The following is a 26,966-nucleotide window of genomic DNA, read 5'->3' as shown; positions in this document are numbered from 1 at the left end:
GGCTTTGGGTGAGCAGGCAGGGCTGGACCAAAGCCTGCCTGGAGGACTGGGTTCAGAGTGTGGGTTGTCAGTGGCACAAGTCTTGTGCTAGGGGTGGTGCTGGCTCCAGTTCCAGAGGTCCATTACTCACCTCAATACATTTGCAGATGGGGAGATGTGGCTGGTATTCCAGAGGGATGTGCTGGGATCCAGAGGGGTCTTTAACAGGCTGCAGAAAGGGTCTGACAGGAACCTTCTGAAGATCACCAAGAGGAAGTGAATCTCCTGCATCTAGGAAGGGTAATTTCCTTCACCAGGATGTGTTGAGGCCACCCACCCATGAGGAAGTGTAGAGGAAAGGATCCAGGAGTTCCCCGTGAGCCAAAAAATGTGCAACTCCTCTTTCAGCCAAGTGTTCCAGCAGTGTCCTGGTGTCAGCATGTACAGAACCCTTTCCCTCTGCTCCACACCAGTGAGTCCAGCTCAGGGACATGAAGGTGATGGAGGGACTGGAGCACCTCTGCCATGAGGAGAGGCTGAGGGAGCTGGCACTGCCCAGCCTGGAGCAGAGCAGGCTCAGGGCATCTCATCCCTGGGGATAAACACCCGGGGGGAGGCTGCAGAGGGGACAGAGCCAGGGACAGCCCCAGGGGCCTCGGGCACCAGGTGACACACAGGAGGGGCCCTCCGAGCTCAGGAGACACTTCTGCACTGGGAGGGTGGCCGAGCACTGGTGCAGGTGCCCAGGGAGGTGGTGGAGTCTCCATGCCTGGAGACACTCAAAAGCCCCCTGGACACATCCTGGGCAGCTGGCTCTGGGTGGCCCTGATGGAGCAGGGGCTGGGCAAGGTGACCTGCAGAGGTGCCTCCAGCTGGAGATCCTACCCCAGTGCTACTGGCAGAAGTGTGAAATGGGCCTGAAGTCAGGGGCTCTGTGTTGGCGAGGGATGAGGCAGTGCTGGGGTTAGGTAAAAGTCCTGGTGGACACAAGGGTGAGGTCCACAGGGTGCTGTGCAGCCACTTTCAGCAGGGAGTATTGGGTGGCACCAGGGCACAGGGGCTGGGTGCCCTGAGTTGGGTGCACTGAAGGGCTGCAGGGGCTCCAGGCGTGTGTCACTGGGGGTCGGGGACAGTGGAGGGGGTCAGTGGCATTCTGTAGGTGGAGGAGGGAGATAAGAAAGGGTAAAGAGAAAGGGGTATGAGAGGGTTGTGTTGAAAACAGGGCTGATCAGTGTAGTGTCTGCCTGAGCCCTTCAGTGTCCTGTCTGTCCTCTTAAATGCATTTTCACCTATTTCTCCATTAATCTCCCAGCTTGGTTGGATGTGTGCTGCAAGGGGTAAGTGCCAGCTGCTGGAGAGATAGCACAGGTTGGCCATGAGAGATGGAATCAGCAGGGAAACGGCTGGTGAGGTTCAGCACAAGGTACTCCAGGGCTGGGAGGGTAGGTGTAAAGCACTGCGGACTGGGGCTCTGTGGGATGCAGGCCTCACAAAATTGCAGATTTAGGGACAGGAGCTGACATAAGGTGAGGGTGTGGGGTGATACTTAGCTGGATGTCCAGCTGTGCTCCCGTGATAAATACATCAAATGTGGTCAAACCAGACAGGCCACTGCCCTCCAACGGAATCCCATGAACCACTCGTGTCTGGAATCCTCCTGTGGGGCTGGTTCTGCTCCTTGGACAGGGGTGGTGGATGAGGAGGAGGAGAGCTGGCTCAGCCTCCAGAAATGGGGCTAGACCCTGTCAGCCAGGCCAGAGGCAACAGGTTATAGAGCTCTGGGTGGGAAGGGCTCTTGTGATCCCCTCCTGAGGAGGAAGCCCTGGTCCTCACAGGGAGATGGACAGAGGGTGTGGACTGTGCCAGAGGGGATATGGGTCCCTGAAGCAGTGCCCCAGGTTGACTCCCCGCTCTTGCTGTGTCCATGCAGCCCAGGTTGGGCCAAGACACGGCTGTCACAGCTCCTGGTCTGCTCCCCACCACAGGTCCTGCACACCTTCACAGAGCAAATCAACGCTTCCAGGGCAAGGATAAGGCCAGAAGTTTATTGAGGCATGGTGACTTTGTGGTCTCCGGCACTGCCAGAGCCAGCCCCGGGGGCAGAGGCTGCCTGGGCTTGCTCAGTCCTAAGGTGTCACTGCTCTTGAAGCTTCCTTCTCCGTGTGGGGCCCTGCTGTGCCCAGCTCTGCCACGTGCCCTCCTCCTAGGGCAGCTCTGCCAGGTGGGTTGGGGTTGGGGTTAGGTTTAGGGCTAGGAGTAGAGTTAGGTTTAGGGTTTGTTGTGCTACGCCACTGTGGCACACGCTCTGGACTCCCCAGCCACATGGCAGCAGCGCTGCAGGCCCCGAGTCCCTGCTGCTGCTGTTTATTCCAATCATGCTGCCCCCAGCGGCTGTTCTTTCCCCATGAAATCGAGATATTATTGGGAACAGGTGAGAGGAGGAGAGGCTGAGGCTGGTAGCATCCTGCAGGCTTTGCGGGTACAGTCAGGGAACACCTGTGCTTGAGACATCGGTCCAAAGAATCCCCTCTCCAACATCTTTTTCCTTGGGTGCCTTTGTTGGGGTCAGGCCAGACCCCACATTTCCAGATCCTGGATGCAGAACTCCTCCTGGTGTGAGAGGGTCTCGTTGTCGAAAGTCTCGCAGGGCTGGCTGCCCCCATGGTGCAGGTCTCCATCCAGCCACAGCCCAAACCTTCCGCTGCGAATGTGCCAAGAGCATGGTCAGCTGCGACCTGCCTCCTTCATGGTTGGAGACCTCCCGCGCCACCTCCCGTCCTCACCCTCTGTTCCCCAAAACGGACATGAGACGGGACAAGCAGCTGGCCCAGCTCTGCCACCGTGCCTGCAGGTGGGGAGAGGGCTGGGAAGCAGCAGCCCTTCCAGCAGGCAGTAGGGCTAGGGAATGAAGGGCCCAGTGCTGCTGGTGCCAGTGTTTTGGAGTTCAAGCCATCACCACATGCTTGGACCCAGCTCCATAGGGCAGCCTGGGTTTCTGTGATGGCTCTGATGGCCATCGGGGCTTGTGGCCCTCTGAGCCACTGAAGCTGCCGGCGCCGTTCCTACCTGCCCCCACCGACCATCAGCAGATTCACATCCCCTTTCACGAAGAAGTCGTTCCTGCCCGTCCACCTGAACACCTGCATGGGGACAGCACACAGAGGGGACCATGGGCTGCGGCAGTGTCCCCATTCCTGTCGCTGTCCTCCAAGGACCAGCTGGGGGCTGCTGAGCTAAGCTGCTCTGCTCAGGCACCTCCATGTTCCACATCTCCAGAGACGTGGCCAACAGCTCTGTGGGCCCTGCCAGGGCACAGCTGCCACCACTAACGCCCCATCACACACAATCCCCCAGCACTGCCAGACGTGTTGCCAGCCTAGAGCTGGGCTGTGACCGCTCTGCCATGTGGAATGAGCCCGGTGACGCCCAGCTGGGCAGGGTCCCCTTCCCTGAGCTTCCCTCCCTGCACACCGCCTGGGATTCGCCTTCTCCCCCCAGCCCTGGACAAACCTGGGGGCTGCTGTCAGCAGGGTCCCCGGCTGCTGTCCCCACGTCCGGCCAAGCGCAGCCCCGTCACCCCAGATTTCCCCAGCACCGCGGGGACCCCCGGGCGTGGCCGGCACCCGGGACATGGCCAGCCCCGTCCCGGAGCGCCCCACGGCTGGCAGCGCGTAGCCGCACCTTCAGCTCGGGGCAGAAGGAGAAGAGGAAGGTCTCCCCCGTGCCGTAGAAGCCGCTGCTGCTGCGAATGGCGCTGGCGGAGAACGCGCCGAAGGCCTGGGGAAGCAGAGGGGGAGACTCACGGGGCGGCGTTCAGAGGGGCTCCCAGCGCCGAGATGTGTCCCCGTCCTGCCAACGGGGCGAGGAGGTGCCCGAGCCCCGTGTGACACGGGGCAGCCTGGCTGGGGAGGGCACGGCCGTACCTGCGCCTCCGTGTCCCTGACGAGCAGCAGGGCCGGGGAGTCCGGCCGGGCCCCGCTCCGGTACAGCGTCCGCAGGCTGAAGCCGTCCCGCCCGGTGGAGTAGAGCAGGTGCCAGGGCTGCTGCGTCAGCCGCGGGGGCAGCTGGGCGCCCAGCTGGGGCACAGTGGCCTCAGCCGGGGCTGGCTGGCTGAGCATCCTCCCCTGCCCCAGCACAAACCTGAGATCTCATCGAGAGTTCTCCTGAGAGGTGGCCCCACACCCCATCCCTCCAAGCAGCCTCTCAGGACACCCACCTGAGCATCCTTCCGAGAGATGGTTCCAAGCACCCTCCCCTACAACACGCTCCCAAAGCGTCCTCACCCTGCAAACCCTTCTGAGATGGCTCCCCAAGCATCCTTTCCCCAAGAGGTGACTGAGGTGACCGGCCCCAAGCACAGGTGAATGTCACCCATGTGGCTCACACTGGACCAGTCCTGGTAGGGTACTGGTCACGGCTGTGGGTACGGGGCAGACGAGCGGGAGGGAGGCGTCCCTGTGCAGCCGGGGGTGCCTCACCTCCTCGAGCTCCCTGTCCCGCAGGATGCTGCTGGGTGTGCTCAGCACCAGCGTGCACGGCTCCTCCTCGGCTGCTGCCGGGGCTCCCTCCCAGCCCTGCTGCCCCTCTCCAGCTGGGTCCTCGTATCCCATGGGCAGCTCCTCGTCCTGGTCGGGCTGCGGGCAGCAGGAGATGAGCATCTCTGGGGCCCCGAGGGAGCAGCAGCTCCCGAACCCGCCCAGCGTGGGGTGTCTCCCATCCTCTGTCCAGGGGCAGGGAGAAGAGCTCAAGTCCACGGGAATGAGCACCAGGCTGAGCCTACAGCCCATCTCCCGGCTGCCAGCTGCTCCCGATAGCCCAGGTGCCATGCCATGCCGTGCCATGCCGTGCCATGCCGTGCCATGCGCTGGCACCCCGCCAGGCCGCTCCACCGCTGCACACGGAACTTGAAGGGTGTATGGCCACCCGAGGAGGAGGAAGCGGTGGAGGAGGAGGGGGAAGAGAAGGCAGGGAAGGCTTCTACAGGAAGGCTGAAACCCCCGTAGAAGGCGTGAAGCCTTGCCTTTCCCCTCTGCTCGCGGCCAGGCTGACCCCGCAGCGTAGAAGGGGTCTGGGATGTGCCGCGATCCCGGTGGCCGCTAGTGACAAGTGTCTCAGCCAGCCACGCGCTCAGCACGGCTGCGGGCGCTGCCCATGCCCAAGGGCACCGCCCTGCCCACCACCCTGAGGGGGGCAAGAGGGACGAGCGAGTGCAGCCCGGGGGCACAGGAGACCTGCCCCTGAGGTGCCAGGATCCTCGGGAGGCAGTGGGCTGCAGGATAGGTCCCGCGTGTGCCCTTCACCCCCCGCACCCCCCAACCCCTCGGTCTCCCCAGGGCAGCCCCCCTCTGTCTGTGCAGCCCCGTGTCCAGCCTGGTGGGTGCCTCCCAGCGCTGCCCCAGAGCTCATTCCTCGCTATCCCGTGCGGCTCTGCCACGACGGACCTACCAGGAGCTGGTAGTGGTATCGGAGCCCCCTCATCGCAGCTGTTTCTGGGGCGCTGGCACCGCGCCGCCAGGGAGCCCGGGACACCGCCCCGGGGTTAATGTCCAGCCGCGCCGGCCCCTCCCTGGCCACCGGTGCGTGGCAGGGTGGCTGCGGATGCCAGCGGCCTGTCGCGGCTCGTGGGGGTCCAGAACGTGTCCCTCCTGCACGGCGCTGGGGTGCGTGGGTAGGCACCCCCCTCCAGACAGGAGCGTGGTGGCCGGTGGCTGTCACCTCTTTTGCAGTCCGGCTGTCACCTGGAACCAAGCAGAGAACCCCGAGACCAGGGGCTGCCCTTGTTTTGGCAGCGCCGGGGCAGGTCGTGCAGAGTTGCTCTTTGCAACACGACTGTTGCAATGGTTGTAGCAACTGCCAACACCTGTGTGGTGGGGTGACCCTGGCTGGACACCAGGCACCTGCCAAAGCCTCTCGCTGCCCTCCACAGCTGGGCAGGGCTGAGAAAATACAGCAGAAGATTAATGAGTTAAGGACTGGTGAGATCCCTCATCAAATACTTTCAGGGCAAAACAAACTTGAATTAGAGATATTAACTGAATTTATTACTAAGAAAATCCGAGCAGGATAATGAGAAGTTAAATAAGACCTTAAAGCACTTTCTCCACACCTCCCACCTTCTCAGCTCTGCCTCCACTCCTCCTGCAGTGCAGGGAGGTGTGGAATAGAAATTATGATCACTTCACCACCTGTTGTTTCTGCTGCTGCTCAGGGAAAGGAGTTGGAGTCCTTCCCCTGCTCTGGCATGGGCTCCTCCAGGGGCTACAGGTGGAACTCTGCACCCCTGGGCCCTCCATGGGCTACAGGGGCACAGTTGCCTCCCCCTGGGCTTCCCCATGGAATCCCAGGGGAATTTCGGTTCCAGCTCCTGAAACAGCTCCAGCCCCTCCTCCTGCCCTGACCTGGGTGTGTGCAGGACTGTTCCTCTCAGGTATTTTCCCTCTGCTCTTCTCTAAGTGCAATTGCATCTGTGCAGTAACTTTTTTCTTCTACTTAAATCCCTAATCCCTGAGGCTTCACCACCATCTGTGCTGGGCTGGGCCTTGGCCAGCAGTGGGTCCTTCCTGGAGCCATCTGGAGATGGCTCTGCCAGACGCTGGGGAAGTTTCTGGCAGCTTCTCACAGAAGCCTCTCCTCTAGCCACCCCACTACCAAAACATGGACACACAAACCCAGTATAGGAGGCCCTGTACATGACCCTCACTCTGAGGGAGCGAGCTTGGGACTGGCAGCTGAGGGAAGGAATTGCTGGCTGAGGGACCTGCCAGCCTCAGGTGCCTCTGGAAAAGCCCCTGCAGACCAGGGAAGAGGTGCAGTGCTCCAGTGCAGCCCCTTATCACTGATGTCACCCCCAAACCACTCAGCCTGGCTGCGAGTCTGTGGGTCCAAGTGCATCAGTGCTTCATTTATGCCAATTCAGGACTTGCTGCATGCGTTGCCTGGGGGCACGATGGCCTCAATGCCTAACCCTGGGCCCACTGCAGGCATTTTTGGGTTGTTCCTCATCTCCATAGCAGGCCTACTGCAGCCTGGTGGGTGTCTGCTGTGTTGTCCCCACCAGCCTTTGATAGTAGTGGGAGTCTGGGGGTTCCTGGTGCCTGGCATTTGGTCACTGGCAACACTTGGTAGGGACTAGGCAGTTCTGGTGGCCTCAAAAACTTCCTCTGGGAACAATGATCAGGAGCCAGGACAGGGCTTCCAGTCCCTGCCTGAGCTGCCTTTGCAAGGCAATCCCTGTCCCTGCCCCTAATCCTGCCGGTGCTTCTGTCCCTGTCCCATCTCTGCTCCTGGCCCCACCCTTCCATACCCCTGACCCCGATTCTGTCCCCGTCCTTGGTGCCGTGCCTGCCCCTGCCCTGTTTCTTTACCCTTCATTGTCCCTGCCCTTGCCCCCAGCTCTGCCCTTTCCTTTTCCCTACCCTTGGCCTTGCTCCTTGTCCCTCCCCTGGCCCTGCTCATGTCTCTTGCTGCTCCTCCTCTGCCTCAGTGCTGACCCCACCACCTTCCTCAGGACTGTCTGAATCCAAATTTGGGACTTGCTGCTTCAGGATACCGAGACAGATCCAGCCCCAGAACAAACCCAGCTGCTGCACAGGACGGGCCCTGCCCGCAGCCCGGTTACCTGGACACGCCTGCCCTTCCCTTAAGCAGGGCTGTTTCGGTCTGTCCCCAAAACAGACCTGTTCCATTTTTTGTCACGTTTCCTCCCCAAGCTGTGTTTGCTTTTAGATCTCCTCGCACCCCCTCCCCGTGACTCTCAGAGCCAGCCACATTGCCACCACCCTCCGGCCAGAGTCAGAGCACACGAGGTGTCCAAAACTCGCAGTTTATTTTGCTTCTTGCTGTGCTCCAGCCCGGAGGCTCCCGCCGGGCCTGGGCGCAGCTCCACCCCCAAAGCGCTGACAGAAGTGCAATAAGGCAAAAGTTTGAATTGTTCAGAAAGAAAGATCTCTTTACACACCTGCCTGGGCACATCCATCAGCTGCTCGGTACCGGGTGCAGTTTGGTTTCTATGTCACATTCCCAACACTTGGGATGTCCTGTGGGAGCAGTGGTGATGCTGGAGGCAGCTGTCACATTCTGGTCACTGCATCTCTGTGCCACCACACAGCCACCAGAGCTGGTGGCTTCACCCTAGAGTGTCACATTCAGGGGGCGGCAGCAGCAGCTCCAAGGTGAGCAGGTCTGAGTACAGAGAGGAGTGGGGGGGACCAGGGGAGCTGATTCAAGGGAGCCCCTGTGCACAGCCTTGAGCCCAGCACTGACTGGCACAGGGGTGACACAGACAAGTGCACATTCAGTAGCGTGTGGAACAGCTCCGTAACAGCAGTGGCTGAGACTCCTCCTGGATTTGGTCTGGCACCTTACGGGGAGATTGTGACACCTCCTGGTCCCAGCTGCTGCCCCAGGTCATCACAGTAGCACAGTAGTGTGAGCCCAGCACTGCCAGGCTTTGTCACCCAACAGAAACTGGGAGCAGTGGGAGTCCATCTCCTCAGCAGTATTCCCTCTGAAGACCTGCAGCCTCTGTGCAGCTCCTGGCATGGCTGTGTTGCTCCAATGGGATAGAGCAGTTACCTGGTACCCACCTTGCTCCTGATCCCATCCCAGTTCTGGCTCCTACTTGTGTTTGAGTGCTGAGGTTACCAGGTACGGCAGCAGCTCCAGCTGTCATCCAAGGTCATCATCCTTGGTCACCCAACCCTTTCACAGCACCCACTGTGACTGAGCAATGGGATTCCTTCAGATCCCTCAACAGCAGAAACCACCAAGAAATGGAATCTGCAGCCAGGACTGGGACACCAGGTACGCAGAGACTGCCTCGTGCTAAGCAGGAGCGTTACTGGTCAAAACAGTGAAAGGGAAGATCCCCAGAGAAGCAAACATCTCCAAGAAGCAGTGGTAGAAAACTGTTCATGGTCTGAGCTCCAGCCCTGGGTTTAGCTCAGACACTCCTGCTCCTGCTGGACTGCCCAGAGCAACTGATGGCTGAGGTCCAAGTGAAAAGCACAGGTGAGGGGGGGAGGCACTGCAGCTCTGACAGTCTGCACTGAGCCTGCAGCTCAGGGGGTTATTCCCAGAACTTCAGCCCTTTCTTTCAGTTGGTATCATTCCCAAAGTCAGACCTCATTCAGGGAACCTTCCCCACCCACCCCATGCACCCCAAGCTTTGCGTGTTCCTCGGAGTGGCCCGTGTCCCAGGAAATGGCGGTCCAGTCCTTATTTCAAAACCAGCATGGCCTCTGTCCCGTCCTGCCTTGTCAGGTGGAGCCCGTGAGTGAGGTAGTACTCCCGCCGGAGGAAGGCATAGAAATAATCCGAGACGAGCAGGATCTGTGGAGTGAGATGTTCAGACACATCAGTGGTGCTTCAGAACAAGGAATAAAGAGGGACCCTGTCAGGGGTTAAGCAGCTCCTGGGGTGTTAAGCACATGCTGCTGGAGGAGTCACTGTGACCTTGGGAACACCTTGTCCATCCCCTTGCCATCTTAAGCCAAGGGAGATTCACAAACAGTAGCTCCATAAACTGGCCAAAATGCATGACAATGGCAGGTCCAGCTGTGCCACAGCTTCACAGACATCTCAGCTGCACCCACAGGACTCCTTCTATCCAAGTGTTGTCCCACAGACAACAATCACAGGGTCATTTTAGCTGGAAAAGACCTCTGAGATGACCAAGTCCAACCTTTGACTGATTCCCCACCATGTCACCCAGCCCAGAGCACTGAGTGACGCATCCAGGCATTCCTTGGACACCCCCAGGGGTGGGACTCCATCACCTCCCTGGGCAGCCCCTTCCCATGCCTGACCCATATTTTCTGTGAAGAAATTCCTCCTAATATCCAACCTGAACGCCCCCTGGCACAGCTTGAGACCTTTTCCTCTCATCCTGTCCCTGTTCCCTGGGAGCAGACTCTGATCCCCCCAGCTGCACCCTCTTGTCAGAGTTGCAGAGTGAGAAAGTCCCCACTGAACCTCCTTTTCTCCAGGCTGAAACCCCCCAACTCCCTCAGCTGCTTCTGGGGCTCAGTTTCCTTCTCTGGACGTGTTCCAGGTCTGTAATGTCCTTCCTGAATAGAGGTGCCCAAAACTGTCTCCAGGATTGGAGGTGTCTCACCAGTGCCCAGCACGGGGCACAGTCACTGCCCTGGTCCTGCTGCCACACCATGGCTGGTACAGGCCAGGTGTCATTGGCCTCTTGCCCACCTGGGCACACCAGGCTCTTGTTCAGCTGCTGTTGGACAGCACCTCCGTGGCCTTTCCAGTCACTCTGCCCCAAGCCAGGACACCTTTGGCTGTCTTGAGGCACACTGTGGGACTGTTCCCACGCCTGGGGGCCTTGAGATGGCAGGAATGGCTGACAGTGGATTCTCTAAAGCTGCCACCTGGGGAAGCTGCTACTGCTGGGGCAAACTGGGCTGTGGCAGGGACCTGCTGGCTCAGTAGTGCTGTTTGTCACTTAGCCTCTTGCAGTGTGACCTTCCTACAGGACTGCTGCCCTCCTCCATTTGGAAACAGAAGCAGTTAACTAGAGTGGAAAACCTTTCCAGTGCCAGCCTGAGCTGGTAGATATTGTCCTTGTGTCCTAGTGTGCAGATGCCACTTAAAGCATCCCTTTGGCACTATGTCACCTGAAGTACACGGCAGTGCTAAGGACACAGAGGGAGGGAGAGTCAGAGCCTGCCTGGGTTACTGTGCAATACAGCACAGAAAACCACAGCAGCTGCTGCAGAGGCTCAATGGCAGGACAGGAGGGGATGGAGGAGCAGGTGGAGAGTGGGGGAAAGAGAAACAGGGCTGCAGACTGCTGAGGTCAGGGGAGAAAGTGAGAAGGAGAAAAGACCCAGGGAGAGGGAAACAGCCATGATTTGCTTGCTTTGCTGAACTGCTGACAGGTTCTGCCAGTGAAGGTGATTTTACCTTTAACTAAACTTCTCTGCAGATATCTAAATGGGAAAAGAAAGAGCTGAGGTGAGTGGGGATGAGGACTAAGTCTTTCTCACAAGAAAATCAGACAAGAGGCTTGCTGATTTCTGCATTTACATAGAGCACAAGACCTTGCAGGATCTGCTATGACTTTCTCAGGTAGGATATAAAACCTTCTTAGAATATCAACACCTGCTATTTCTAATTAATCTTTACTATTCCTTTCATTCCATAACAGGACCTGTAATGAACCACTCCCAGTTTCCTATGAGACCCTCTTAGCAGAATCTTTATTCTCCCTCTCAACCTGTGCAGTCTCCTTTTGGTTTTATCAAATGGGTGTTTCCCCATTAATCAAGGGTAAGAGTAGGTGATTTTCTGCCCCTGGCCAAAGTGTTCCCCTGGCTTTAGGAGAAGCAGACAAGCATAAATTGCTGAGGCACATTCAAACTAAAGGCAACTTTATCATGAAATGAACGTTCCTACATGTCAAACTGCCCAAGGGCTCAAGTACATGACAAGCAGCACAGAGAAGAGGAAGGACTTACAATAGGTTGAAGCACCTGTGTACACTGAGTTCCACCCTTCAAGCGTGCTACGCTCTGCTTTCCCTAAGGCCAATGGAAGTCATGTATCCAGAATGGCCTCAGGAAAGGCAGGGAGGACAAGTCCCAACATCCCTGGGACACTGCACGTGCTACAATGTCTCAGAAAAACTGGTGCCATGTCCTTGAGCATGGCCAGGTCTCATTTGTGTTTTCTGGCCCCACTGCTACTGCCCTGAGGTTTTTCCATTTCCCCTCTTAGCTCCCCTTCTCCATTTACTTGTGCTTGGTCCTGCTATACTGAGATGCTTTTCCCTGGCCATCAGCAACAGAGCACAGAACCTGCAGTCAGCTCTGTTGGATTGTTAAGTCACAGCTCACACCACAAGAACTCTCTCCCATTAGTGTGCCAAGGGTTGAGGAACAGGCAGAATCCAGGAGGAGAGCCAGGAAGCTGCTATGCAGGACCATGCAGGATGCTGAGAGGAGCTCCATCCTGCAGGATTCACTGCTGCTGACAGGCCACCCCATCCAGCAGCCTGCCCACAGTGCAGCTTCATTTGCCGCACTCTACTGACCTGCCCTATGTTGAAAGTCAACGTGATGGCATAATAAAAATTGGAGTTGGCACTTCCTGCATAAATCCATAGATGCCACAGAACAGGGAACAGGAAGGAGCAGAAAATGAGCACACATGACAGGATGAAGATGTTCCGGAGGACTGTAAAAGAAAATCAGCTGTTAAAATGATGTATTATTGAGCAGTCATGGTCACACAACCAGCAATGGTATTTAGGGTGTGCAGGGGGTGAGAAGCACTTGCCAAGACATACTTTCCTCCAATAACCTTCATAGGTTGCTTTACTAACTTCCTGAATAGTGGTTATAAGAAATCCACTATATTTCCCTTCAAAATAAATACTTCTCCCTGTGTTGCAGTGTGAAATCCCCATTCGTAGCTCTTTCCCTCTACATCCGGCTTCCAAACACACTTGGATGTCTTTGGCTTTTTGGTATCTACACTACAGTAATCAGCAATCTGCAAAGGGGCCTTGCCAGCAGCACCTCAATTTGGAGAGCAGAGCACTTTAATTCCTTGCCTCATCAAGCTAATGACAAAGGAAAAAATTAATCTGTGGGTTATAGGAAAAGATACTTCATTGGGAGGTGGCAAGGAAATGAAAGCACCATAAAAGGAAGAAACTCATACAGGCCAAATGCACTGACAGACACATGACATCAGGAGGTGCAAGAATCCAGCAGTCTGTCTGAGTATGTGTCAGGTGGACAAAAACCAAGCACAGCTTTGTCTAAATGAGCTGGGAACTACCAGGCCAGGAGAGGTTTTGTTTTCTGTTAAGTGCTTATGCCTGTCCTTTGGGAGCAGTGCTGTAATCCATCCTGACACTTGTGCTGCTGTGCTTGGCTGCAGCTCAGCCCATGCTCATCACTCTGCAGCTGGGGGCACACGATGTCTTGGGAGCATTGTCACATCCAAACATCTTCCTACCTATTTTAAATTTCTTGTTCAGAAGGTCTGTTCACACATGGGAGCCTGTGACAAATGACTGTCCCTCTCCTTGCATGCTTGGAATGTGGAACTGAACTACATTGAGCAAGCACTTTCAGAAGTTTGTCTGCTACAGCTGCGACGTGCTCAGGGCCAGCCTGTGCATTCCTGCCCTGTTTGATCACAGCTGCTTTGGCCTCAGCTCTCCTGAGTCTGAAACCCACAGAGCAGATGGTCTCCAGGTCTCCTGATTATGTCTCCTACAACAGGGAGGTGAGCTGTCCATGAACACACTTGGCCTGGCTTAGAGAAGGCTGCAGTGAAAGGCCTGGACAACCTGGCAGGGTTGGTCAAAGCAGTTGGTTTAAGCAAGAAACGCCAAGAAAAACTCAAGACTTCCAAATCTCCCCGTGGAAGCAGGCTCCATAGACTGAGCCTGAGAATCCACAGGAAGCTCTCTGTGATTTCAGGAGTTAAAGAGGGTCTTTTTGAAGTATTTAAGAAAGTCTGGACAATTGCTTGGAGTAATCCAGTTACTTTCACTCTGAGCAGACAAGCAGATACTAAACAAAGCACGACTGCAAGATCCAGCAGTTTAAGGGTGGAGGACTCACCAAATGCTGGAGCACTATTCAAATTACACAGCCTTAAATAGGAGTGAAGCATCTGAAGGATGCAGGACTGCAAAAGGTTCTCATAAAAAAGATAATCTTCACAACAAGTTGGAGAGAGGGGGAAGATGAGGTACAAGTGAAAATTCCCTCCTTGACCAATTTCAACCCTATTTCATGTCCTAAAGACATGATAGGAACTGTATCACCAGAGGGAAAAACCTCCAAAATCCAGCCTTCTTCTAGTCACTCCATGGAGGCCATGAGAGACTATGAACTTGGGTCTGGGTTTGGTCTAGTGGTGACCATTTAATTTAATTATTTGTCAGGCCCTTTTCCATTCCAGATAAATAATAATCAAGCACAAAGAACTTACATCTGTAAAGGTGGCTCCAGACTGGAAGGAAGGCCATGTACAGTGCAACATCTCCCACGGTGGGATAGGACTTGAAGATAGAAATGATGGCGAGCTGGACAAACATGAAGAACACAGGGTGTTCCCTGGAAGGGAAAACAAACAAAGGCTAAGAGGATGCAGTAGGGTATCTGGAAACTGCAAATAAGTATCAGGAAGAGCACAGATATGCTGCAGGACAGGCTCAAGGAGGCTCCTGCAGCCCTGTTCTCTCCAGACCAGGCTCTGAATGCTAGGTGGGATGGACAGAGCTCCCTTACAGAGCAGCAGGGTCAGTGGAGGCACATCTGCCACAGCCCTCACCCAACAACCTCAGCACACATTTACACCTGCACTGTGCTTTCCAGCTCTGCCTTATTCACCAGAAGCATTTAGCACATGCCCTCTGATGGTAATTTGGAGAAGCCCAAAGACCAGCTATCCCTCTGGTATACCTGATCTATCCACTGCAAGCCAAAGGACTCACTGAGAATCCAGGCGTGTTAAAGGGTGTTTTTATCACAAAGAAGTCAATGAAGCCAGATAGGAAAGTCCCCAAGTTTCCACATTTTTTCTGACAACAAAGAGCTGGAAGTTGCAGCCAGTTCTTGCTTTCTGACTACAGTGCCTTATGCTGGCACTTCTACAGCCTCCATTTCTGCTGCCTCTGTTGATGCTTGCAACACAGAGCTCCACTGCAGAGCCCAAGCCACTCTGTTTAACAGGAACAGAGCTGAAACTATGGGATATGAGGAGGATAGGCCCTGTTAAAAATATTTTTCAGGCTTGTATGTCAAGACATCTAACTTCAGCCTTAAAAGCTTCCACTGGATAACTTAAGAGCTAAAAAAAAAGTAGCAGAGTAACATGTTCAATACTTACTTTAACTTTATTGCCAAGGGAATGGTGTAGAAGAACACATTGATTTGAAACACACATACAAAGAAAAGACTGAAGTGTTCAAACATCTCTGCAAAGAAGTACCAGAAAAGGCCAATATTGGGTGTCAGGTCTGGAACAGAAAGGCTGAAATTTGAAAAGAAAGTAATGGTAAATTTTTTAATCGTTGTTTTTCCCTGCCCTGCTTCTGTTGCATTAATTGATCATTGTGTGCTACTGGATGTAGGCCCTAAATTGTAAATCCATGAAAGAGAAACCATATGGATGAAAACATGAAGAGCAGGCTGAAATCCTACTAAGGAATCCTTCCTGATGTCACAGCAGGACTCAAACCATTCTTAAGCAGACATTTATCCATAGAGGAATATTTCATAGCCATGGCAGCTCAACTACCAAACCCATTTCCAATCACTCAGTGGAAAACAGCTCCTGTCTTTAATTTTTGCTATTATTTATTTAACAGAAGTTGGAGTTGGCTAATGGCTGCTTTCCTCCACATATTCTTTCTTTTATTGCATTGCCAGTAAATCACAGACCACACACTTCCTGGGTCAAGCACACACCTGAGTGTGATGGGCAAGAAACAATCTGGGTGGGCAGGGTGGGGCCAGACAGAAAGCAATCAGTAAGAATCCTTATACTTACATAAACCCATAAACAGATGGGATAAAATCCCAGGAGTTGAGCAGGAAGAAGGAAAGGCAGATGATCACCACCAGGCTGCACAGGTACAGGGATGCATACTGCATGGTGTAGAGCCAGAAACTTTTGCTTTTCAATTTGATAGGTATGAACTGGCGCTGAAAGAGAAACAGAAGTACCTCATCAGGGGGAGAACCACAAGAAAGTGTGAGTGTTCAGAACATAATTTTAAGTTGATGAAAGAAAGCATAAAACATTGCCACTATGGCATTTGAAGGAGCAGCTTTCAAGCACAATTTGCTTTTGTTCTTCACTCTGGCCAATTAAGTCACATACATTGCATGTACTCTCAGAGCTGTGTTTGAAAATACAGTAGCAAGACATTTCTGCTTGCAGGGAGTCCCTCATCTGAGCACACACAGAGGTGTAAGATTTACAGCCCCCCCCCACAGCTGCACTGGTACCTCAGACATTTGCAATACTGCACTGGTGCCTGTCTTCTCCTGCATGACCCCACTACAAGAGGTGACCGAAAGCCCTGCCCCAGAACTCCCACCCCATTATGGCACCACCACTTGGCCTGGCACTCCTGCTCTGCTGAAATCAGGGCAAGAGCACATCCGCTGAGTTCCTAAGCACACATGAGCCCCTCTGAAAGCTGGCTTCCTCAAAGTCCTGCCACTGCCACATGTCCTTGTCACAAGTTAACGTAACATGACAGGCATATCATTCCATCAGTTCCCCTGACTGCCTGTGTACAGACAAACACACACAGGGCCCAACACCTTTGGGAATCGCTCAGCATTCTGCAGCTCCAGGTCAGTGATGTGGCTTTTCCATTCAGCCCTGGGGTTTGCAGTGACAGGAGACGTGCAGAGAACCTGCTCTGACTCTGCAGGTTTTCTCAGTTGGAGTGGGTTTAATGTCACTTGTTGGGACAATGTAAACAACATTACCAAAAATTTTGGCAGGACAGATTGAAAAGAACAGGAGAAAAGTGACTTAATTCTGTACGAAGAAAGCAGGAAAGTTCATTTACAAATTTACTTAAAAGGACACACACTGGTATTATTGCCTTTAAAAGCTGCAAATTAGGCAGCCACATATCAAAGCACTTACTGTTTGTGAATTCAAAGTACAATGCTTACATTTCACTCCCAATTTACTTTGGCTAAAGTTAAAGGAGAACAAAAGACCAAAATATTAAAGATATAAATTCTCCTAAAAATCATCAAACTGAAAAAGCAACACTGACTGCAGTTCTTCTCCTGTAAAGACTAATAATTATAAAATTCCTGAAAAAAAGTAAGAGACATTCATGTCAGAACAAGAAAATTAATTAGAACTGACTACCATTCCTTCTGGAAGCTTAGAGATTTGAGAACAGGCTAGTTAAGTAAAATAAACATCACTGCCAGAAGCAATGAAAAAAGACTGGTGAAATGCACAGCAGCAGCATTCAGAATTACAAGAATTTCAAATACTAAACATTATCACAAAGTGATCTATCTATGAAGTGAGCTGAGCCTCTGCTCAGGGTCTTGTTAATGGAGAAAGGGCATCCAGCTTCTTTCCAGAACGTGCCTTCTGCCATTAAACACCAAACCAGCATTTTCAAACTTCTCTGGGTCTGAGCGCCTCACTGCTGCTCACACAGCACAAAGAACAGCACTTATTTTGGCAAGCTAAACACCACCCAGTTCTGTAGACTTCCTGCTCCCTTCTCTCCAAACACAGGCATTCCCATTCAGGGTTCAAACTTGCCACGGCTTGAGGAGAGTAACTTTTTCTGAAACTCTGCACTTGTCCGACTCCCCTTCCAGGACTGTCCCTGCACAGCTAAAAGAAGACAACAGGTACCAAGAGTTAGAAATCACCTACCTGTAGAAGGTAAAGCAGTGCTGGAGCAAACAGTGTGAGAGGGTAGAGTGACTGGTATGTTGCTAAGGCCAAGAACACAGCACTGAGGAAGGCACTACCTGCAAAAGAAAAAAAAAAAGTTCAAGGAACTTTTAGTATAAACAGCCATAGAGACAGAAGTCCAAATGGGAAGAAACTCATAAACCTCTGCAGGGGATTCACAAATATCAGGACACCACTTAAAGGAGTTTTTAGCAGAACATGTCCTGCAGGGTGTCCTCTTATAAATGACATTTTGCATGGAGAATGACTCATTCCATAAGAACAAACCACTGAATGGTTTCTATCTCCTGTCGTTCACACACAGAAAGAGATTAATATAATTCAGTCTATATAAAGCCCATGATGGCTGCTATTAATGCAGGGGAATGCATTCACTTAAGTTGTAATTGTATGTAAGAACTGCCATACTGGGCTTGATGGATAACTTCATCACCAGAATGTGTTGCAGCCTCAGCAAAGCTGTGTGCAAGAGACCAAGCAAAGTCTGCACTGAAGGAGTGGAGGAGCATTTCTCTGCTTTACTGATACCAAAACTGAGACATAGAAAAGACTGCAGTTTTTACAAGTGATTTTATAAGTATAAATGTCTTTATTGAGGCAGCTTTATTGGAGGTCTCAGTGTTGAGCACTCACATTTCTCAACTACCAATAACAGAAATAATGTCCAAAAGATCTCAGGTTAAACAAGAAAAATACAAGCACCCAGTGCAGTAGCCTGGTTATAGCTCCAGACTCAATGGAAGTCCTCTGTAAAAAGAGAGCTCAGACAGCAAGAGCCCTGACCCAGTGCACTGAACCAGCTGTGACTCTGCTGACAGCAAATACTTTGAGACCTCCTCTCTGCTTCCTCCTTTGAAGGGAAAAAATACAGGGTTACCTGGTGATGAGCCTCTCCTCTCTTCAACTACACTCTCCTGACAGAAACCTCCCTATCCTGTATTTATCCATTGTTCAGTTCCACACAGATCTAAAGAAATGATTCCCAGATATCACAGTCATAACTGATACCCTCTTTGCCACTGAATCCCCAGACTGCCACACTCCCAGTCATGGACAAACCACAAGACAGACACTACAGTTTTGTCTATGACCAAACATTTGGTCTCAGGGTATCAGTGAACAGTTAAAAATCAGTTTAACTAAATAGACCCCACTTGTTTGCTATTGCAAATGCTTTTAAATTAAAGCACCTCCTGACTCAATTAGATAAAAACTATCTATATCAGATTTTTTTTTTTTTTTTTTTTTTGCAGTGCCTGGGTCTGGGGCCTGCTGGAGACAAAGGATCAGACTGACCTTTCCTCTGATCCAGCAGAGAACTCCTTAAAACTTAGGTGACTATTATAAATCACACAGGCTAAAAGATCTTAGCACTGGGGAGTCAAAAGAAACAGAAAGCTGGCATTATGCAGAAAATAATGAAACAGTGATTGTGACATCATCTACTCCACTGGGCTGGTTTGAGTCTTTGGTTGCTGCTTCTGCTTCCCCAAAGCTTAATTAGTTCATTTCAAACCATGTTTACAACTATGAGTGAAAACCAAATAATAGTTGCAGGCAAATGCTTGCTTTTGAATAAAAGTTCAAGGATAAAGTTTGAAAATAAATTGTGTATGACATTTAAGTGCATATTCACATACAAAAGAAGAGCAACAGAGCTCTTCTGTTCTGCAACACACAGACACATTTCTTCCTGTACAGAGAACTATTTGAAGCCAACCAGGAAAAGGAGTCAGTTTTTAGCATAAACTCTTGGGTACACTGAGGTGAAAGTTTCACTTGACTATAAAGTCTTCTGATGTCACAAATTCCTGTAGAACTTTCATCTTGTTTCAGTCCTGTTTGCGCCGTGCTTCACTGAGATCTTTGTAGCAATCCTATCTGTAAAGCTCCCCCTGGATTTATTTTTTGCTACATTTCTGATCTTTCTAAAAAGTCATTAAAAACCCTTTTTTCTTCACTGTGTTACCTTTTATTGTAGCTAAAATGAAGAATGCAATAACAGAGTTGTTGATGGCGCAGGTGGACTTTGCCACACAAGACATCACAGTGTAGGGGTTTAACAGGTAGCTGAAAAAGAGCAAAGGTCAGGTTACATTTAAAGGATGTAATTAAATCTAATTAAAGAGATGTTCAAAGAAAAAAAAATATGCACTTTGCCTTTTCTTTTTATTTACATTTGATGGGATCCTCTCATCAGCAAATTAATTCAGCTGAACAGGTTCTTCAATCTGAAGCAAAAACCAGACCTCTGGATTGCACACTTGGACACAGAGGCCACAGGGAGCCCGCTACAGAAATGAGACATTGGGAAGATGTCCAAAATGCAAGTTTTGGCCTAGAAAATGATTACCAAAAATGTTTCTTGCTTTGCAGAAGCATTATACATTTATTCAGTCAGATCTAGGATTATTTGGTCCAAAGGAAACTTTTTCTGCTACTCACACCTACTACTTCTGAAGAAAAATAAGAAGAAAACACGATGGAAAGAAATCTGAGACATAAGCAGAGTTTCCCACAACCCAACCAGTCTCCTGCTGTGGCAGAGCAAGCCTTTACATTCACCATGGCACTATCTGAGCACACAACCAGCCAGCTATGCAAGACTGGCACATTTTAACTGGAATTACAGAAAAACTCTTAATGACTTTACATTACAGAATTCAGCCACACTTTAGGTAGCAAGCATGCCAGCTCCTTCTGGAAATAAGAATTACAATAATCTCATTTAAGTAGGCTCAGAGCAAAGGAAAAGGTTTGGAGGACTATCAATACAATAAGTATAATGATGTACTGATCAGACTTGCCAATAACTAAATTACTCATCAGAGTCAGTAGAGAGCGCTGATGATTTCCTAGTTCCCTCTTTATATTTTCCTGTGTCTCTAAGTCCCAGTCTGTCTTTTTAGTGTTTCCAGAAGGCAGCATACAGCAGGACAGGTACAATTTAATGCCAACTTTGCTGTAGTAATGCAAAACGATCTGCAATTTACCCACTTTACCCTTCTGGCCATGGCAACTGTGCCATTTTAAAAATTCATATGAAAATAAGAAAAAATTGCAATTTATCTAGTGGAGAACTCTCTCTGATACAGAACAATTTGGATAATTTCTTTGTGTCAAAATATCAATTAAAAAAGTCTGTACCAGTAGGCACCTTGCTTGTGTATTAGTTTAATGGAAGCCTTCTGAAATTAAAAAATGCTTAATATACACAAGAACACCAAGACATGGAATGAATAAAATGACAACATGAAAACATCTTTCAACTGTTATAAGGCAATTTGGGATATTCAAGTTGTGATATTCAGCACATATTGAGATATTTTGTCCAGCCACTGAAAAATTCTCCTAACTTTTCTGAAAAGACACCATTTGGAAGGCATAGGATCAATTCTGATAACAATCATACAGGCAACATAAATGGGAATGTGATCTATGCTGACTCAACATTCTTGTTTCCCAGATAATAACCTTATGCTGCCGAGCCCATCTCAAAGAGCCTGAGTGAATTTACTTGCTGGCAACAAGCACATGTAAATGCATCTGATTTTCACTTTCAAACTGAGTATTTAGGACCAATAGGAAATTCAGAATTTCTGCAAGAAAGAAATCCAACTTTTGACAGTTTTTGAAGGTCCAAATGAGACAAATAAAACCCAAAGAGAGCTGAGGAACCAAAGCAGCCCCACGGCAGCCTACAGGAGCAATACTTACAATAGTGCTACCTTAAGGGGGATGTAGTGCATCTCCATGGGTGTCTGGATGAGTTCAGCCACATCTGGTGCATATTTATCCAGTTCTATTAGGAGCTTCTGCTTTTTGAACTGAACAAGGGAGAATGATCAAAGACTGTCAGAAGAGCAAAGCCATTATTCTGTACTACTTGTGTAATTCAATTTCATATTACTCAGCCAGTTACCTGGGGTTTCTATTACTGTGGAGCACACTCAAGCCCCTGGTGTGAGTTAGAACTTATGTTATGTGAGGAGTTCTAGAGAACAAAAAATCCCTATCTTTTCCCAAATACTTCAAAGCTGAAGTGAGAATTAGGAGCAAGCAGGTAATTTCTACTTATTTAAACTTCCTTAATTACCTGTGTCTACGTCTTGACACAGCTACCAGTGAATTCACCACACTGGAGCCCCATACTCAATCTTCCTAACAACTCTCTGGATCTCTAATGAAAAGCTAACTTTATAAATTCACTGTTCAACAAACAAGCCCCTGAAAACCCAAACCCCATACGTATGCTGTCTTTGCTGTTTTAAAGATGGAAATTTCTATGGCAAATTTCTTTTGTTTGGAGGCTCTCTATGGAGACAAAAGAGAAATCTGAAACTCAACTGACTGAATTATGTTATGATGAGACAGAAGGACAGAGATGCTAACAGTAAATGCTCAACAACCAAAGTAACTCACATGTGGAATTCTCACATGCCGCAGTTCTATCCTGGGTTATTTCCTTAACCTCAGTGTCAGAGGACAGGGAACAATCTCATAGCTGGGTGGAAGACCACAGAGATGCTGTAGAAAATGCAGCCCCCTGCTAATGTTGATATAGATATCCCACCCCTCTGGAACTGCAAAGAGCACAGCACTGCTTACACAAAATGTTCTTTGAGCACTGGGAGGAACCAATCACCTCCAAATACACATCTTTATAATTTGAAGGAAACGAGTAGTATTTGATGTCAGATTTTTACCATGCTCACAAGAATGATCTATGTCACCTCAGAACTACTGGAAGGTTTCACTCCTTCCTTTACACATTTCTAGTCTGTGTATGACCTCATGCTCATGTGCAAATAAACCCTCTGTAAGGTATCACACCCAGGCTGGAGAAGATTGTACACTGTTGTGATCACCACTCAGTGTGTTGCTACAGACACTGTAATAGTGCCACAACAGAATTTAAAATGCCTCAATTGTCTGCCACATCCAGTCCTGTTTGTTTATCATTAAAATATGACCAGAATTACTGCAATTAGAACTTGATACTGCATCCTCTGGCCATCTTTTCTTTGGCCCAAGATAATTATATTTGCTGGGAGAAGAGGACCAGCAACACTGGGAAGTCAGCTTACCACAACTTTGTTGAAGTCCTGGATTGCCAAGTAAAGGGCAACAGCAGTTAGCACATCAGTTATCTAAAAAAGCAAGGGAGAGACTGCTTGTAAGCAAAATAAACAAATGGAGAAAAATATATTGGTCAGCTCTGATCTGACTTAGCTCAGCTCACAAAACACAAGCTTTAAAATCCTGAAAGGCTGATTTGTACAGTGCTCTTACATACCACTTCACCTTGAAGACATGAGCTGTATCAAAAATATTTATATTCACAAAACAAGAGAATGGGGAATTAAGAGGAAAGAAATTGTCCATGGAGAACAGTACATGAGACTAATAGAGAGCATCACTGGTGTAGTGAGAGCACAGCAACACTTGGGCAGTGCCCAGCTGGTTGAACCCACCTGGCCACCAGGGTAGCATAACAGTGCCTTGAGCTGCCCCTGACTGCCCAGGCAGCAGCACAGGGCATGTGGCATTGGCTTTGCACAAGCCCTGCCTGGCAGGGACCTGGGCACAGAGGCTCCACTGGGTGCTGTGTGCAGCCAGCTACAGGACTGCTATCCTTCTGAATTGTGCAAAAGAACTCTGATAACAATTTACAATAGACATCTGGGGGATGAACTCATTTGTGCTCCTTGCACATTTGGGCTTTGGCAGACAGAAACAGCAGTGGGGCATTAGGCTGGGGGGACACAGTATTTTGTTACCTGTAAGAGATAATGTTTGAAATTCGAAATAAAATGACACCTTACTATCCCTGTGTGGGGATACTTATCTGAGCAAGAACTCACAAAAAAGAAGGACTATGTACAAGAAGGGAGAAGTCTGAAAGTGGGTTTGTGCAGGCAAAGCTGCCTTTCTAATTAACTGATCTCAGCAAGAATTTGAGCTACAGGGAGGCTGAAGGACTGAAAAAAGAAAGTCACATTCAACGTTTCCCTGAATGGGACCTTTCAGGAGAAGCTTTCCATGAGCACTTACCATGAACACCAGTTCAGCATATTCAATTAAGAAGTGAAAGAGATAGATTATCAGTGGGGTCTGAAAGAGAGCAAAAGGGAAATCCATATCAAATACTGACCAGATAAAATACCAGTGGTTTGATGAGACAAAGTACCAGAGTTGAGCAGTTCTACTAGACACTGCCAAAGGTTATTTTCTTTGGCCTTTACTGCAACACTGGTATTTCAGAGCAAAGTGATTAATCAAAGCACACTTACTGGTCTTTTTCCTTGCAAAGTCCTCAATGCACTTTATAAAAGGCACCATCAACTCTGAAAATTGTGTTATACTCCAACTTTTCAATTCTATTACAATAATGGTAGACTTACAATAGAAAACATACAAAGACCAGCTTTAGAAAGTAATTTTTTATAGAAAATCTATTTTTCAGGTTGTCTGCAGGTACTTTGGAAAGATTTCATATATAGCTGGTTCCCCTGCTGTTTAGATGTGTCTTTTACAAAGCAAAAAGAAAAAAGCATGTTAAAAACATAAAGCTGTAGGGTTACAATCCTATCATCCTCTTACTCCTAGAGCTTTTCCCTTTTAATGTGATGGTCTAAATAAGCATGGGAAATATTTCACAGTCTGGGAAAAATTATGTCTAAAGAAATAGAATGTATTAAAAAGAATCCTGTTTTCAGAGGATACCAAGTCCTCGCTTTACCCCAGGCAACACCATGTATGAAAGTACCTTCATGTCAGTAAGGGTATTCGAGGGCACAAAACCTCACAGGTGTTTAAGTGTTTTTGTAAGCACAAGGTGTTTTCAAGATAAGGAATAAATAAACTGCATGCTTGTGCTACTATTAGAATTTCTGCAAATGCAGAGACTCCAGGTGCTGATACTGTGTAAATCCTATCAGACTCACAGTGACATTGTCCCTACTCCAGCTTGTGCTGAGAGGAAAGCTGGATGTGAACAGAGTATTTGACTTATTACAGAGTCCCCCTTGTCTCAGAGTTTCTTTATGCAGTAACAATTATGACACTGCCTGCCCCTGCACAGGGAATTCAGTGGGATTATCTGGATTTCCTTGTGCTGGAGAAACCACTGCTCCGACAAACCACACAACTTCAGGTTCTCTGCAGTCTTTGGGACAAAGCAGGCCCCCAGCCTTCTCTAGGCCCTGAGCAGCCACACTAAGACCCCTGCCACTGGAATATCACATTTAAAACCCATCATGTAAACCAACCAACCTCATGAAAAATAGCTCCAGAGTATGGCGAGACCCCTAAATCCAGCAGGGCTAATCCTTCGACCACTGAAACAGACAAAATACCTGCATTAGAACCCTGTAATGTGGGAAGTGAGAGATCCCACGAGGATAAAACTGCAGTTTTCAAAATACTGACACTCTAAGAATCTCACGCAGCATGGATGACACCATACCTCCCAGGGCCAACAGCCAGCCAGAAGAAATTCAGCCCAGCTCTGCCGCACACGTTCCTGCACGGGCACTCATCACCTATTTATATGTTTCAGCCAAAAATGTTGGAAATGAAATCTTTTGCACTTAACTCTGTATAAATCACATGCATGGTATCTCCTCCTTTTGACTCACCTATTAAGTGACATATGGCATATATGCTGGAGAAATACTTAATTCCAAGAAGACAGCCATAACATAGTATAAAAGTTGAACTGGTTTGCCTCATTAGCTGTAGAGAGGCCTCAAACGTCCGAAATCACAAGGGAAGAACAGAAATGAACACATATTGCTAGGCAAAGCTAAAAGCTTTATCTCTCGTTGAAACTTCCTGCCATTTTATAACCTTAATTCAGCTCCTTTGTGCTCATGGAGTTACAGCTTGCTAGGCAATGTGTGTGTGTGCTTTACCATGGAAGCTCCACCCTCCTAAGCACAGAGGTTCCCTGGGACTGAGCAGTATGCAGTGAAAAGAAGCTAAGGGAAATGGTCCATTTGTTCAGAGGGAAACAGGCAGGACACTGCAGGAAAACACAAGAGGTGCTCAATTCAGTGTTACATAAATATTTCTATTAGAAATAGATTCTGGCTGCCATTAACTTCCTGTATGGTGACAGCCCAGACTTTTCAAGATGATCCCACCTTTTCCCTTTACTATCTAGATACCTACCTTGATGCTCTAAGGTGGTATTTAGAAAGATTCAATAGCACAGGAAGCATGAAGTGCTATATACTGTGGAGCAGAAGCCTCAAGTCACCAAATACACTTGTACTTTTGACCTTTATTACTTCTGGCCACTCTTTTCCACCCCAAAACTGCAAATAATTTTATCTGCATAATAACTGGATAACAAAGGGACATCTTTAAAATAAACTAAGGTTCCTAAGCCTCAGATGGCACACAGATGAACGTCACTGAAAAGCCCCGATAACCCAGGACCTTACTCAGCCTTCAGAAGAGAATGTAAATCGCCAACAATGTGTGGGGACACCAGCTGAGCAAGGGAAGTGAGCCGGGGCCCGTGCAGTGGCATTCTCACCGCGACACGGTGCCTGCGCAGGGACAGCGCAGCGCGCCCGGCCGAGGCCGATGCAGCCACACGCTCCGTGCTGGGCGGGTCACGCCCGTTTGTGTACGTGTGTGACACCACCGGTGTCCCCGGCCGTGGAGCACGACGCCCTGGCTCCAGCCCCGGCCTTCCCGGCCCCGGAGCCACCGAGCACCGGCTCCCATGGGCTCCTCCCGGGCACAGCTGCTCAGGGCCCTTTCGTGCAGCTCTACTTCGGGCCGGGAGAGCACGGCCCTGCCCTGCCCGGGGCGCGGCCGGGCGCTCTCCCCGCGGGGCCGCTGCTAGCCCGCCGCCCGCCCGGCTCGGGGGGTCCCGCCGCCCTGGCTCCTCCGCGCCGCCGCCGCGGGGCTCGGCCCGGCCAGCAGCGCCCCGGCCCGGGCTCGCCGGGCCTCACCTCGCTTCCAGGCGTTTAGCGGGGACGCCACCTCGACCCGCTCGGCGATGAAGACGGCGAGGCTGGAGCGGTAGAGCGCGGCGCGCACCGTCACGGCCGCCAGCACCACCAGCACCAAGGGGGCCGCCATCCCGGCGCGCGGTCCGCCGCTGCCGCCGGCTGTAGTTCCCGGGCGGCGCCGGGGAACACGCCGCCAACGAACCGGCCCGCCCGGGCAGACTACACGTCCCGGCAGCCCTCACACAGCCCTCTCCCGACACCACTCGCAACTACGGCGGCCGCGGAGGGGCCAAATTAGCAGGAGCGCGCTTGGCGTGGCCAGGCGGGGGTCCCGCTCCGAGCTGTCCCGTTCGGGTCCGCTTTGCCCAGGACGGCCACACGGGACAGCAGCTCCTCCGCCAGAGGACACGGATGTGTCTGTTCTCGAGGGGCATCGGCCTGACCACGGTCTATCCCTCCCGCCTGTGGATGCCAGGTGCCTCTGGATGGGAGCTCTGCCCAGCCGGGGCAAGGCCTGGCGGGCTGGGCCGGTCTCGGACGAGGAGTGTCGGTGGCTTCTGAGCTGTCTGG

General features: G+C 50.5%; 2 protein-coding genes across 3 annotated transcripts; both read right to left on the bottom strand.

Annotated features, from left to right (window-relative positions):
* Positions 1–2,482: 2,482 nt before the first annotated feature.
* On the bottom strand, positions 2,483–8,389 carry TLDC2 (TBC/LysM-associated domain containing 2). The gene is made up of 7 exons (XM_021536605.3): positions 8,344–8,389; positions 5,425–5,717; positions 4,458–4,613; positions 3,903–4,055; positions 3,661–3,756; positions 3,046–3,119; positions 2,483–2,680 (listed from the first exon to the last, which is right to left on the bottom strand). The coding sequence occupies exons 1-7, from the start codon at positions 8,387–8,389 to the stop codon at positions 2,545–2,547; spliced, it is 954 nt and encodes a 317-aa protein (XP_021392280.2). The 3' UTR covers positions 2,483–2,544.
* Positions 7,788–26,595, bottom strand: PIGU (phosphatidylinositol glycan anchor biosynthesis class U). 2 transcript variants are annotated; one of them, XM_021536623.3, is made up of 12 exons: positions 26,397–26,595; positions 24,703–24,767; positions 23,482–23,541; positions 22,515–22,577; positions 21,145–21,254; positions 19,397–19,497; positions 17,386–17,483; positions 15,508–15,662; positions 14,845–14,988; positions 13,945–14,069; positions 12,026–12,168; positions 7,788–9,309 (listed from the first exon to the last, which is right to left on the bottom strand). In XM_021536623.3, exons 1-12 carry the CDS (start codon positions 26,524–26,526, stop codon positions 9,196–9,198), a joined length of 1,308 nt encoding a protein of 435 aa, XP_021392298.1. In that variant the 5' UTR covers positions 26,527–26,595; the 3' UTR covers positions 7,788–9,195. The 2 variants fall into 2 exon arrangements, with proteins under 2 accessions (XP_021392298.1, XP_021392299.1); XM_021536624.2 differs by lacking the exon at positions 24,703–24,767 and having other exon boundaries at positions 26,397–26,499.
* Positions 26,596–26,966: the final 371 nt, after the last annotated feature.

Source organism: Lonchura striata, chromosome 17, assembly GCF_046129695.1.
Source record: "Lonchura striata isolate bLonStr1 chromosome 17, bLonStr1.mat, whole genome shotgun sequence".
NCBI classification, from domain to species: Eukaryota; Metazoa; Chordata; class Aves; order Passeriformes; family Estrildidae; genus Lonchura; species Lonchura striata.
This window is presented reverse-complemented; position numbering and strand designations above follow the sequence as displayed.

Bases quoted from the DNA above. Each gene is read 5' to 3' on its own strand.
- TLDC2 (XM_021536605.3), bottom strand. From the start codon at position 8,389: ATGACCTGGGGCAGCAGCTGGGACCAGGAGGTGTCACAATCTCCCC. The intron at 5,718-8,343 runs GTAAGGTGCCAG...GCTTGGTTCCAG, and splicing joins GGAGGTGTCACAATCTCCCC to GTGACAGCCGGACTGCAAAA. The intron at 3,120-3,660 runs GTGCGGCTACGC...GTCCCCATGCAG, and splicing joins CCTTCTGCCCCGAGCTGAAG to GTGTTCAGGTGGACGGGCAG.
- PIGU (XM_021536623.3), bottom strand. From the start codon at position 26,526: ATGGCGGCCCCCTTGGTGCTGGTGGTGCTGGCGGCCGTGACGGTGCGC. The intron at 21,255-22,514 runs GTAAGCTGACTT...TCCCTTGTTCAG, and splicing joins AGGACTTCAACAAAGTTGTG to TTCAAAAAGCAGAAGCTCCT. The intron at 17,484-19,396 runs GTAACACAGTGA...TTTCTTTTGCAG, and splicing joins CATTTTAGCTACAATAAAAG to GTAGTGCCTTCCTCAGTGCT.